Source organism: Strongylocentrotus purpuratus, unplaced genomic scaffold, assembly GCF_000002235.5.
Source record: "Strongylocentrotus purpuratus isolate Spur 01 unplaced genomic scaffold, Spur_5.0 spur5_contig_867, whole genome shotgun sequence".
NCBI classification, from domain to species: Eukaryota; Metazoa; Echinodermata; class Echinoidea; order Camarodonta; family Strongylocentrotidae; genus Strongylocentrotus; species Strongylocentrotus purpuratus.
Genome location: NW_022145576.1, coordinates 1,191,330 through 1,206,018, shown reverse-complemented (window position 1 = coordinate 1,206,018; position 14,689 = coordinate 1,191,330). Strand labels below are relative to the sequence as shown.

Here is a 14,689-nt window from a genome sequence, read left to right as displayed (position 1 = left end):
GATACGTATTACAACTTGGTGATGGCTGTCATGTTTTAACAAAAAATGAAGGTTTGCAGCCCTCTTCCTTATTCCCCCCTCTTCTCTTTGGGCAGGAGAGGGGATGGGGGAGAGGATGGGGGGGGGGGGGGTGTTCCCCCAGTGCCCCTTGGATCCACCTCTGTCAAAAATATATCAATCAACATCTATCAAAATCTATCTTTCAAATATATTACCAAACATATCTGTATCAACCAGATATAGTATGAAGAATTGTATGAAAAAAGTCTGTTTGGAGAAACACTTGGTTCTTATGTTGTTGAGTATTATTGTTGTCATACTACATGTATTTCTTTATACAGTAAGCTTGCGGGTGTACCATGTGAGAGTGAGAGAGGATTGAGGAGTCCTGAAAGCAAGCCTACTGTATATCTACATCACCATGCAAGCCGACACTTACAAGCAGCATGTATTTCTTTATTCTCAGTTTTCCATTTTCCATAATTATGTACTTTATGCTATATGTATTTGTGTGTGATTACATGGACATAAAACATGTACAGATGCTTATATAGTTTTTTCTATATACATAACATTCATTTTTATTTTCTCATGCAATGAATAATTTGATAATGTAATGATATTACCATGTATCTTGTGTATGACAGCCTTAAAAATAAATTGATTTTATGCAATATCAGCCATGTAATGTGATTATTGGCACCTTTCCCTATTTTCTGCTGTTAATGCAATTTTTCCTTTCTAACACATACATGAATTATTTGTCTATTTTCTGATATGATGAAAGAAAATACCTGTAGTACCCAATGGGCAGCATACCTTTAGTGAATGAATTACATTTACGGTAGTTTATAGAAGAACTGAATGTTCAGAAGACAGAAAGATCACAAGACTGAATTTAGGTCCACATACTGAAAGAGGAAGTATATAGTGAGTGAGGAATAGTGGGGAGATGATGGGGATCAATCGAGGCAAACAGAGAGAGAGAGCTAAAAGGGAGAGAGATCGAGACAGCTAAAAGAGAGAGAGAAAAAGTGTGAGAGAGAGGGGAGAAAGAGGGGGTGTGTGTAATTGGGGGAGAGAGATAGAGATGGGATAGAAACAGATATATGAAAACTAAAAGAATTGGAGGGGATCAGAAGAAACAAGAAAACGGAGATAACGTGACAGAGGAGTTATGAAGATTTGTGAATAAACAAAAAATTGAAATAAGTATGAGAAGAAGATGAGAGGGGAAATGAAATGAGTGGGGCATGTGTTGCTGCAAAGAATACCATAGGTTTAAAAAAAAAAAAAAAATTAAAAATCGACCTCGTATTTCTTTTGGAAGCATTGTTTATCTCGAATGCTAAAAAGCAAGTAAGAGGAAGAAGGGGAGGACTGCATGGTTTTGTCAACTCACATACCCTGGTTTTGTATATATTTTTTTTTATTGATTATGTGCCTGCTTGGCAATTGACCACAGCAGAAGGATGAACCCTGCCGACCCCCTCCCCCACTCTGCCTCTCACATACATGCTTTACAAATGAAGCAAAGTTGAATCAAGAAAATTTCAACCATGACAAAAAATCTGTAAATTTTCTCTCCAACTCTGTGGCCCGAATTCACAAAGCAAGGTTTGAGCTCAGACCAAGGTTTGACCTCAAACCTCCTTTTGTTGAAACAAAAGGAGGTTTGAGCTCAAACCTTGGTCTGCATGAGCTCAAACCTTGCTTTGTGAATTCGGGCCCAAGTGGCTGACGAGAATATTATTGCGTAATGATCGAGTTAGCAAGCCTGGCGCATGCGCATGGGGTTTCTACAACATAACCGGCTGACGTAATTCGCAATCTCATAACCTGGGAGATTTCCAAATATTATATCATTTTTGGACCCCAGCTAGCAATATCAATCATGCCTAGAGGAGGAAGAAGTCGCGGAAGATCCTTTTCACCAGTTCGGTAAGTATTTTGCCCAATAGTTGTATGAATGGAACTTATGGAAGGTAAAATAGTTCGACTTCGGATGTCGTAATTGTCTAATTCTCGACCTTTCCATGTGCAACTCCAGGCGGCTGGTTAAGCGAGCCTTGTGGAGCATTTTCTGCACGTGCAATGCTGGATGATTATGAATATGAGTGAACCTCATCAGCTCGGGTCATCATGAATGACATAATGAGAATTATTGAGTCTCGACTTGTAATTAAACCTGAAATACTCTCGTAGTGATTATGACTAGATCCTATGATTATTCCTGATATTCTAGTAAGTAAATGTGCAAAAAATTGCATCAAAATTTGAGCAAGAACATGTTAACACTCGAAGGACTAGACCGAATTTTCCGTCTCTTTCGTTCGTTAGCCTCTTATTGGGGTAGGGTCGGCCGGCTCTCTCTTTAGAGACGGAAACCGACCATACACATTCCCTTGATAACGCCACGGCCATTTCAGGTCGTAGCGTTTTGCCCCCAAAATCCCCCAAAATTTCATTTTACCTCGTGTATATCCAAATGTAAATTAGGCCTAGATCTAGGCTATAATACATCGGTTCCACTTACTAACTTGATTGAAATAATCCGTTTAATGGTCCCTTTTAAGGAAATTATGGGTCAAAATCGACATCCATGTTGAAAATCTTGCAAGCCGTGTTGAACTCTCACTGCCGGAGTCATCTAAATCAATCTCATCCCTTCTAGTCTACGCCGAAGGCAAAATGATTATGAAGGAAAAACTGTGCACCATCTACACGTTCGTAATGGCGTTATCACAGTTTTTCCTTCATAATCATTTTTGCCTTCGGCGTAGACTAGAAGGGATGAGATTGATTTAGATGACTCCGGCAGTGAGAGTTTAACACGGCTTGCAAGATTTTCAACATGGATGTCGATTTTGACCCATAATTTCCTTAAAAGGGACCATTAAACGGATTATTTCAATCAAGTTAGTAAGTGGAACCGATGTATTATAGCCTAGGCCTAATTTACATTTGGATATACACGAGGTAAAATGAAATTTTGGGGGATTTTGGGGGCAAAACGCTACGACCTGAAATGGCCGTGGCGTTATCAAGGGAATGTGTATGGACGGTTTCCGTCTCTAAAGAGAGAGCCGGCCGACCCAACCCCAATAAGAGGCTAACGAACGAAAGAGACGGAAAATTCGGTCTATCAAAGGACTAGTAGGAGGGGTTTTTTGGCCACTTCAGACAAAATCCTATTTTTTGGACCCTTTACTTCCTATTTATTATCATTTCTTGTTCAAATCATGAAGCAAATATTATCATTATTTAAACAAAAAAAGAATCCCAGAAAAAAATAACGAATTGCCATGACAATATTCATTTAATTTTCACTGTTTCGGAGGCAGTTATCAGGATAGCGAACCAGTTTCCGGCCGCATGTACAGAGTCAATAAGAAGCGCGCACGCGCGTCGTGTGTTTCCGCGCTGATCTATAGCACTAGCGGGCGGAGCAGGTATCCCACGTCGGAGCTCGCCTGAGCTCGCCAGGCCGAAAACTAGTAGGTCTACTGCGATGATCGGAAATTGGAATCTGAATTAGACAGAGATATCGTGTGTGCGTTGGGGTGTCCGGCTGCATTGATTTAATACATGCGGTGAGATACTTTTGAGCTTGCGACTAACACAAAATCTGGCTCTAAATCTGAAAAATGCTTGAAATAAAGCTCATTTTATGGTACCCATATTCTTACAGAGACGCGTAAGATACTTGATTTTTCAGATTCGGGTAGCGGGACCGTCGATTACATCGCTAAAATGTGATATTTTAGGATATATTTTCCATTGCAAATGTGCTTCTTCAGTGACTCTGGCATGGTATGGTATGTGTGGGATATGTGATAAGATATGCTGTTCTGCGATGTATTTTAAAGGGATTTTACCATGCATCCAACGGATCGGCCGAAAACTGGTGATGGTGGATTACCCCCTCCTTTACTCTAGACTAAGCCAAGTTAGAAGTGAAAGTGAAACTTTGATTTTGAAAGTCAGAATATCAATTTCAGTAGTTGTTTCACAAGAAAATAGTTGCGTCACTGACAGACACTGAGTTAACTTACATTACATGTATTGACACAAAGTTCCAAAACTTTAAGTTGTATAATAATAATAATAATAATAGTGGGTTCTTTGTATTGCGCTCATGTCAGTCAGATTTGACCCTCCTGGCACTCTATGGTGACTTTTAAAAGCTTATAAATGAAGTGTATCAAACGTTTTCTCAGTATTTATTAGTATTGTCTTCGACTATTTCTTGGTTTGTTTGCTTTGCTTCGATAACCTCTAAGTCTAACATTACTCTCAGATACTGAAGTAAGTAACTAAGACCAAGAGACAAAATATGAAATGATATAAATGAGAAAAACTATGTATTTTTCTTTGCATCATGGCTAGATTCTTAAACTTTCTCCTCCTGCTTGGTCATGTATATTCTTTAACTTTCATTTTGTTATTTATATATTTTTTTCTTTATTTTAGGGCTGCACCGCCCAGGACCATGTCGCCTGCCCCCCAGAGAGCCCCCGTGCCAGCCCAGCAGCCAGCCACAGCTATGGGCCAATCAAGAGGGCCAGGACTTATGGGTCAGATGGCAGCTACTGCTGGGGGTGTAGCCATCGGATCAGCATTGGTAAGTGAACACTAATCAAATTTTTAACATAAACAGGCTTATGAGGAAGAGGTCTTTGACTATATCCCTTTTGGAGCTGTCTATGGTACAGTGCTCTCTGTTTCATACTAAAAGGCTCATTCAGATGTAGGAAGCCACTGCAAAAAAAGTGCTGTGGTTTTGTATGTTTAATGAATGGCAACCAGGGAAAAAAATACACGGGGGCTGAGGGCGAATTAGCCCTAGAAAGTCATAAAAGAGCCCCTCAAAGTTGCATAGAGTTCAATGCAAAACAAAATAAAGAGTGTTATTTTCATGCAAGCAAGCATGAAAAATAGCCCCTGAAATGTTCAAAGTATTTTTGCCCTGATGGCAACTGTATTACTGCACACAACTAAAGTCCTATGGATCTTCATGTCTGCTTGAGAAAACACCAACTCACAAAAGTTAGGTCCCCTAAATCACAACTCATCCTTTCTTTGTGGACTTTCTCCTTGACAGGGTCATGCCGTCGGACATGCTATGACTGGTAGTGGTAGCAGCCAGCAACCCGATGTCACCTACCAAGAGCAGCCACAACAGCAGCAGCAGCAACAGAACCCTTGCCACTATGAGATTCAGAAATTCATGCAGTGTGCCGAAACCCAGAATGATCTCAGTTATTGTGACGCATTCAACATGGTTCTCAAAGATTGCAAGAGAGCAAATGGTAAGGATTCCGTCATTCAATTGGCATGATAATTTTCCTACTGTAGCTAATTTCCTTTTCATCTAGAATGTTGGTACAGTAGTGCTCATACTGAGTAGGGTTTTGTATTTATTGCATGTGGTGGTGCTTATTTTACCCGACTGCTAAGAAAGCATAAATGCTTGTAAGTAAGCAACCAGACGGCTGACGGCTTTAGGTCCTCTCCGAGGGACCTGGTAATGAGGATTAATGCCTACCATAGGGTACTAGCTCATCGACTAGGTTTCGAACCCGGGTCACCGGATCCCGAGACCACTGCTCTACCGTCTGACCTATCGCGCCTCCTCGATTAAATTATTTTGTGTGATTCATTCAACATGGTTCTCAAGGATTGCAAATTTGCAAGAGAGCAAATGCTATGAATGCCTGTCATTCGATAAGCATGATAGTTTTCCATTCCATTTAGATTTATCTACCATGAGTTATATAATTAGTTTTTTTGGACTGTATCTTTCTTGGGTTAAATCAGTTTGTGTGATTTCAACATACAGTAGCGCCTAAGGATTACAAGAGAGCAAACAGTAAGGATTATTAATGTTTGATAAGCAAGCTACTTTTGCATTTTAAGGCTATATTATTGGATCAGAGTGTATCTTTATTCTTCGAGTACTTGGGCTGTGTAGTACTCTATTCTATTAAGTATAAACACAAAATATTCAGTGAAAAATGCAACTCACGTTTCCTCTCCATATTGTAGATGGTTTATTATGTACAGAGATTAATAGGAATAGGAGCTTGATTTCATTTTATTTGTTTATTTATCTCTAGACTATTCTACATTTTCTACCTAAACAGCTTGGCAGACACAAATTTATTTATACTCTCACTCAAATTTATTTGTACTCTCAGTTAGTGTCAGTTACAACTCATTTGATGCTTTCTATTAAATAATAATCCCATGTCTTTGTTATTTTCCTTTCTACCTTTATCTTTCTCTCCACCATAGGTTTGGCATAACAGCCGATGATCATACGCTTTTCTATTTTCTTACATCGTCCTATGTCTGGCCTCTGTCCACTGCAGCTTTTACAACAGATGAAATGGATTATTCTACCAAAATTTACTTTAATATCAAATAGGATTTGAATCAAAGTTTTCTGAAATGTTTTCATTAATAAAGCCATCAATCTAATGGTGCATACATTGTAGAATCTCTAGGATGAAATATATGATGTGTTCATAATTGAAGTTGTCAATGATGTGAATCAGTTCACTTATGCATGCCTCTGCCACAAGACATTGCATGATGAATGATGAGCCTTATGTAGTGATATACACAGGGATGTCATTATCTCTCTCTTAGTAAACATACATTTACGAGAGATATTTGGAGTTTTTAACCATAACTACATGTATTCAGTGCAGAATTCTGTCAAAAATACTTACAGAGTCTCTCTCATGGGTCATACACTATGAAAATGACGGACAAAGAAAGCGGACAAAATATACAGTTCCTCAGGTAGACACAGGAACATCCCTTCACTGCTATTATGTAAAAATGTGTTTAACAGGTGAATATGCATGTGACACCTGTTCCACACATTTTTACATAAAAGCAATGAAGGGATGTTCCTTTGTCTACCTGAGGAACTGTATATTTTGTCCGCTTTCATTGTCCGTCATGTTCATAGTGATACAATCGATTTGTTTTGTTGTGTGTGTGTCAAACTAAGTTCTACCATAGAAAGGTAATCTGAATAATTTATTAATGAGACGCTCATCATTATTGTTCCGTATTATGAAAGGAACAGCATTACGTATGAAATAGGAAACCTCTCATTTATTCTGCCGTGCAGTGCTTTGTTTAGCCCAAAGTATTATTGCCTTCTTTCAACCTCTGTAGAATTTGCACACTTGTGCATGCATGTACACTGTTTGAGTGATCGCCTTATTCACGATAAAGCCAAGGAACTGTTTTTGTTTTAGAATAATGGGTTTAAATCAACAGAGATATTCAATTCAAGTTTTGGCATGATTTCATGGAGTGTTGTTGCGACTGAAACTTTATTAACTTTTCATATTGCTTCATGAATCATTATTAGGTTAGAAGAGAGACCACTCATCTATGGGAGCGTTATTATAGTTCATGTACATAATTTATTTAATTATATCGTCTCTGGTTTATAATACACCTGAGAATTTGAAATCTTAGATTGAAATGTGCTCCTCACCAAACTGATCTCCTTTGGCTTTTAACCAAATAATTTGGAAAGAAATTCAGCATTTCTGTTTGTTTTGAGTGAAATGTTATCATGTGCATGACTCCTTGCGATAAATTGCCTGGGGACAGATGGTCAGACACTTTTGGGGGTATTTGTGAGCTGAAAATGAAAATATGTTATAGGATTGTTGCAGCAATATTATGTGTGTTCTATTGATTTTATCCAGCGAGTATGGCAGTCTTGGACATAAAAGAAAAAGTATCAACAGTATTTTATTATTGTACAATGATATGAATGTGAAAATAAATATGTTTGACAATGACATGGCCTGTAGCATTTCTTTCTTCTTTAAGTCTATGTGAGGAAGGGAAATGGAAAGGGGAGTGAGAGTGAGAATTAAAGGGAGAGATCTGAATATGAAAGAGAGGGCAGTATGAAATTACAGACATGGCAATATAGAAACAGGAAGGGAAAAAGTAAGGAGAGCAATGATGAGGAAAAAGTTGAAATAATGTGGATCTAATGAGGATGATAGTGAGGGGGAATAGATTGGCAAGGCACAAATTGAGAAGAAAAAAAGAAAAGAAAATTGATGAGATACTTGAAAGGATCCTACGTTAGAGAAATAGAAGACACAGAGAAGGATAGATATGAGGTGATAATGTTAAGCTAGAAGTAAAGTATAATGGTATTTGGAGAGTCAAAAGAAAATTGGAAACTGAGATTGAACGAGACAAAAGAAGTTGTGATGACAAGTAGATGTAGCTCAAAGTATAAGATGAATAAGAACAGGTACAAGTCTGTATACAGCAACAGTTCAAGCACATTTTCCTTATGGACCACTTCCCAAATGCTGGTTGTGTGAATGTCAAAGTGCAAATAATTTGTCTTCGATGTCAATCCCCAGAAATTTGTATGGGGTTTCTTTTAGTTCCATTGCTGTTTTTGTCCCCCCCCCCCCCCTTTCCTTCTCTCTCTTTCTCTTTTAGCTCTTTTACCTATTATTCTTTTCATTATTACATGAGAAAAATCTTTGAAGACGACTATCAAGATACATGTACATAATAACAATTGAATTACATAAAAATCAAAATTAGATTTGACAAGGTTTCTCTTGAATATATGTATCAATACATGTACATGTACAGGGCAAATAAAAGGTACCTTTCTTGAAAGTACATTGTATTTCTGATATTTAACAAGAAATATAAAACTCAAACTTCAAAACTATGTTTTTTATCATATTGCAACACCCGACTAAAAACATCCACACAAACAAAATTTCACATAAAAAAATATATCAATATTTATTCCACTAGCTTAAAAACTAGGTGATGTGGTATTTCCATACCAAAAATGTAAAGGCAGAAGGGAGATATTTGAACTGATGGAATTGGCTACTCTAAGAAATTTAAACATTTTTTGGTGTTCAATTATTTTCATAATACAGTTATTAGGGAGTATATTCTGTTACTTCTGATTATATCAAAACATAACTAATACCAAACATACACCGTCAATTAGTCTTATGGTTCAATTCAAATGAAGTTAAAATATTCAAAAATTATGGGGCATACTCTCCCTTTAAAGGGTCATATACAGTTTTGGTAAATCCTCAAAAACTGTTCATCAAATTTCCTTTTTGCTTTTACATGTAGGTGACAATTAAATAGCAAGGACTAGCCACATTGAGAAGCTGTGAGGTGTTTTTCTCCTAAAGACTCAAGTGGTATATCAAACAAAAGAGCGGAAAATGAGTGTTATGACACACCCACAGAATTTCTTTTTTAGTCTGATCATCTGGGCACACGTGTTGGTGTTTCACATTAATAAGTACAAACTAAAAAAAAAAATTAGATCTTCTCTTTCTCTCCTTGATGCATTCCATCTATTCCTCTTGATCCTGCATTTCTTCTTCTGCGCCTTCTTCTCTCTGTTCTCCTGGAGAGATGGATGTGATCACTTGTATGAGAGCTTTCATAGAAGATCTTCTCGCACTTCGACTTTTTCTTGTTATTCTTGTAAGATCAATGAGATCACTCAAAGGGAAACCCCTCCCTTTCTGTACTCCCTTGAGTTCGAGGTGACCACTTGCATGAAAGCTTTCACAATCCTTCCTGTCCTTCCTTTCTATCATTTCTACTAGTTCAACTTCTTTTTGTCCTCTTTGTAAGATGGTTATAATCATGAAAGATGAAAGTCTCGGTTTATCCTTCCTCTCCTTCTTCTCCTTCTGCACCTTCTTCTTCCTGCTCTCCTGGTAACATGGAGGTGATTACTTTGATGAGAGATTCCATCTGATCCTCTGACAATCGCTCTTCGCATTCCTCTACCATCTGAAGAAAGTAAAGAAGTTTTGGTTAGGTATCTAATACTCCTTCTCATTTACCCCATGTCTCCTCTTTTATCATTGGAATGTGGGATTTTAAGCACAAAATACACTATATTGATTCTATGTGCACTCTACAACATGAACAAAATGCCTTACAAATGTGCGTCTGTATCAACAAATTTCCTGCTCATGGCAATTTATTTAGTGAACAAAATGAGACTTGGTAAGTAGTCACCCGAAGAAAATTCACGACAACTGATAATTATGGACAAGTTATATATGGATGGAAAGATTTTCTCTTGAAAAGCATGAATAATTTGCTAAAAATCGTAGAGATATCATGGAAATGAGTAAAATGCAATTTTGTGGCTAGCTATGTCTCGCATGTGATGTCAAGAATCTTGACCCTCTACAGAGGACCGCTGATGGCAGAAAATCTGGATCTCAAGATTAATATTTTTGAGAGACAATTACTGCGGGCCCCAAACATATTTTGAAGAGTAAAGTTATTATATTTGATCAGTAAGGCTTCCCCTTCGCAATGATATGAATATTGCACCAATTCAAAACACTTTTGATTCTTTGGGTGACTACTTTAAACAAGTTTGAAGTCCTTATGCAGTTTAAATATATAAATGATACAGCAACGTAATGCAAATAGATTCCACACAGTTAATGCAATAGCGTTGACAATCATCCATTCTAAAATATTCTTAACAGAAATCAAAACATCTGTGAGTATACAGGACTTATATTTAAGTAAATCAATACCGGTAGTGTAAATGTTCTTGACAGCAACAAATGATCATAAAAGATAAATGCAGGCACATTGTTTACAATTTACACAATGGCCAGGGTAACAATTTGTTTTTGACCGTGCTTAATAACCACACAACAAGATAGATTTAGGTGCACAGACACACTTTTACATCTACTATAATGAATTGGAAAAGCAAAACTTACAGCCATTATTTCTACTGAAGTAGTTGGTCTATGATTAAGAAGTTGCAGTTTTTCAGATCTGTAAAGAAGAAATGAATAACAAATGGTACAAATTATCACTTGGTTTGTATGTTCTTTGCATGTATTCCTATTCTTCTGTTTTCTTTCTTTACTCTTTATTTTATATCTTTTCCCATTATTCACATACTGCAAATATTGAATAGTGCATCATGGTGTGTTTCAGCACTGTTTCGTATTCACTTTACGCTAGACGCATATGCATATGACACTCTTGCAAAACAAAATTAAAATCACAAGTCTGTTTTGCAGTCAACTCGTGAAGAAAACAAGTTTCTTAGATATTCAAACAAAAACCCTAATGAACAAGGGAAAAAAATCAGATTAGCTTATAGATTGGGGGAAAAAAATTACTTTGTTGTTTCTCTTTAGTGTGTGTCATGGTCAACCTGTTAAAGGCATCGTTTAACATTGTTAAATATGAGATGCATGGCCCTACGTGTTATCAGTGTCACTGTCAGTGATATGGTCTAATATTGAAGCCCCCTAAAAAAAGTTGAGTGACCTGTTTTACCATACCCATTTTCCCCAAGAGACTGTCGTGTTATAAAAACGGTTAGGAAAATGAAAAAAGAAATTTTTATTTCCAATCATAAATATCTTGATAATCAGACAGGCGATCGGCTTGTAAAAGTCATGGGGTTCCTGACTGACCTAAAGGTTTACAATTATGATTGCAGGATGAGCTAATTAAATCCAGGATTTTGTTTCAAAAGCTGAGGCAATGTTACAGAGTCACTATAAATCAGTGAAGCCTCAAACATTTTGGTGACAAACCCAAAAATACTAGGAAAAACCCGCTGGAAATTTGAGATGACTGAAAATAGAATAATTTCCAACAGGTTAGTTTTCCTTCTTACTTTGTGAGATTGAAGGGAGCGAGAGCTTGGAGGAACTTCTCAACGACCTCAGGAGTTTGAAGTCCACATGGAGTATTCTCAAGGTATTTGATTGTCTGTATCAAAAGAGAAGAACAAAGTATATATGCTTAACTTGTTGCATGCTGTCACCAGATGGCTCCTATATCAGCCCTATGGGAATGTGAGAATCCAGTAGTCAATGGGTTAACTCTATAAAGTAAAATGCAATGAATTAAAACCCTTTTGGCTTTCAACAGACAAAAAACATATACAACAAACCTGCAACAACAACTGAACACTACTTTCTTCTTATTTAACTACCATAGATTTCTGCTCAACCAGTAATCAGCTCATCAGAATCATCTTTTTTGTTGAAGCATAGAGGAAGATGAGAGATTTTTTTATCCCACTAAACTGAAACTCACAAAAACAGCAGAAGTGATAGTATAAACTTTATTTATTGCTTTGTCAAAATTCTTATTACTACTGAAATCTCTGAAATACTGCTTTGTTTTGTACTTTTATTTCATCTTTGCAATTGTCATGCTTCTGGGGAAACAATATAATGTACATGTACATGTACAGAAAAAGTCAAAACATGCAAGAAAATTATGACATAGGAAAGATTTGTCCAAAGTGAATAATCTGTTACTCACTACAACTAAAGAGAACAAGCCTAAAGCTGTTACTCATATTTGTTTTGCTTAACTTCTATTTTTTCTCTTGTAGCTTTAGAAAATCAAATTAAAAAGTGTATTATGTACCTCATATGATATGGTGGCAAGGTTCTGCTTTTTTTTTGCTGATGCTCTTCTTCCCTCTCTGAGAGCTCCCTGCTTGTAATTCTTTGAGCAGAGCATGCACCTGAAATGATAGAAAGTATATTGGTTAGAAGTCAAAGGTCATCAGATAATATGTCTTAGCCTGTACTAGCTTGAGAAGAGGTTTAAACGACCTTGCCCACATACATAGCTTAGGGCCAAAATATCTGGCAACTTTGTAATCTAATGTGAATTATTTTGGAAACGTGCTTTCATAACTAAGAGTTTACACGCAAGAACAGCTAATTGTCGCCAAATTGTTTAGGGTAACGTGGTAAACTAAGGTTACCTCATAGTTGCTCAGCATAGCAGCACTTTCTTTGACCCTGCAAAAAAGAGAAAGAGTAAAATGCTGGGTTATTTTTCAAACATCTTTAGTAGTCTAGATATGACTTAAATATGTTTCACTAATCTCTCAGAAGAAGATAAAGGAGGAGGAGGAGAAGATAAAGGAGGAGGAGGAGGAGCTAGAGGAGGAGGAGGAGGAGGAGGAGGAGGAGGAGGAGGAGGAGGTAAAGGAGGAGGAGGAGGAGGAGGAGGAGGAGGAGGAGGAGGTAAAGGAGGAGGAGGAGGAGGGGGAGGGGGAGGAGGAGGGGGAGGAGGGGGAGGAGGGGGAGGGGGAGGAGGGGGAGGGGGAGGGGGAGGGGGAGGGGGAGGGGGAGGGGGAGGGGGAGGGGGAGGGGGAGGGGGAGGGGGAGGGGGAGGGGGAGGAGAAAGACTAAGAGTAAGACTAGAGTTCTTCATCATCATCATCATCATCATCATCATCATCAACAACGGAGGAGGAGAAGAAGGAGGAGGAGGAGGAGGAGGAGGAGGAGGAGGAGGAGGAGGAGGAGGAGAAGGAGGAGAAGGAGGAGAAGTAAGAGGAGAAGAAATACAACAATCGCACTCATCGGATCATTCAGCAGCTCATCGAATTCCATTTTCGACTGATTTGTAACCCAGTAAATTCAAGACAAATGACAGTTGCTTCAACTCACTAACATATACTATTAATAATTTAACTACATGGTAACATAAAATACAACCATATACCTGGACAGACAATTAAATTCAATGGAAAATAGATTCAAAATACTTACACCTCCATAGTAGCCTTTGTAAACCCGTATTTACTACCTGTTTAGTTCATTTCAGTCCCAAAGCTTTGTTTTTGTGTAAGTGAATTTTCTTTTTCTAGTAGTATGGTATCTTTGAATTATAAGCTACATGGAAATTTGCCACTTACTTTTTTCAATGATCAAAAAACGGAGATTTTGGGGACAACAAAATTAATGCGGGTAGTGGCGGATCCAGGATTCTCAGGCCAGGGGGGGGGGGGGGGGGGGGGGTGAGAGGGAGATCCTAAAATTCTATGACAAACACAGAAATGAAATAAGAAGAAAAAAAAGTTTCCTCTTTGCTTTCTTTCTTCACACCTCCTGTTTCCCTGTTTTCGTTCTTCCTCCCCCCCCCCCCGTCCCTAATTTTCACTTTCTCCTGCCTTCCCATCTCCCGCTTTTTGGCTGGGAGAAGGAGGACACATGCCCCATCTGATGTATGTGCCCCTGGATCTGCTTCTAGTTGGGAGCGGGTTGCATGTGGCATGTGACATATTCTAGGCCTATCTGCATGATAACAAATCTTGATATCACTGGTTTAATTGAAAGTGTCATAATTTTTTTATTTTAAATTAATTTCAACTGGTTTCTATTTTGATGAAGGTCTCATAGTATCCCATTCTTGATTGATTTCTGTTGTCTTTTTAAATTTCCAATTTTTATAGACTTTTTCTGTCTTTACTTGCCGCCGCTGTTTCTGTTCCATCTTTTTGTAATTAGGCCCTATTAGATGTTTTACCCGGGATGTTTTATATGATTTTTAAACATAACAATCCAGCCGTGATGGTTGCGAATATTGAAAATGAATTAAATATTGAATCTTTAATCTTTTTCTAAGAGCATAATTGTGTCATAATGCTCTCACTTTAGAAGGCCAGAAACATAAGCTTTATAGCATATATATCTCTCAACTCAAGTCTCAATCGACCTGTAATACAAATTGCTCTCGTGTGTATGTCTCACCTCCCTGGTATAATAGCCTACGATTGATTAATAATATTCTTGTTAATTTGATTGAGGGGACCTTGTTTTTAATAGTT

The 14,689-nt window shown here is 37.7% G+C and overlaps 2 protein-coding genes across 2 annotated transcripts; one reads left to right on the top strand and one right to left on the bottom strand.

The window, feature by feature from the left end:
• The first annotated feature begins 1,815 nt into the window (after nucleotides 1-1,815).
• Nucleotides 1,816-6,405, top strand: LOC757051 (coiled-coil-helix-coiled-coil-helix domain-containing protein 2). Its single transcript, XM_001197305.4, has 4 exons — nucleotides 1,816-1,941; nucleotides 4,474-4,624; nucleotides 5,105-5,312; nucleotides 6,298-6,405. The coding sequence occupies exons 1-4, from the start codon at nucleotides 1,895-1,897 to the stop codon at nucleotides 6,306-6,308; spliced, it is 417 nt and encodes a 138-aa protein (XP_001197305.2). The 5' UTR covers nucleotides 1,816-1,894; the 3' UTR covers nucleotides 6,309-6,405.
• Nucleotides 6,406-8,794: 2,389 nt separating this feature from the next.
• Nucleotides 8,795-13,726, bottom strand: LOC100889416 (DNA-directed RNA polymerase III subunit RPC9). Its single transcript, XM_030975301.1, is given in 7 exon segments — nucleotides 8,795-9,849; nucleotides 10,809-10,866; nucleotides 11,726-11,820; nucleotides 12,490-12,555; nucleotides 12,557-12,589; nucleotides 12,836-12,872; nucleotides 13,632-13,726. Coding segments are annotated over 7 exon segments (426 nt in total). The 5' UTR covers nucleotides 13,640-13,726; the 3' UTR covers nucleotides 8,795-9,720.
• Nucleotides 13,727-14,689: the final 963 nt, after the last annotated feature.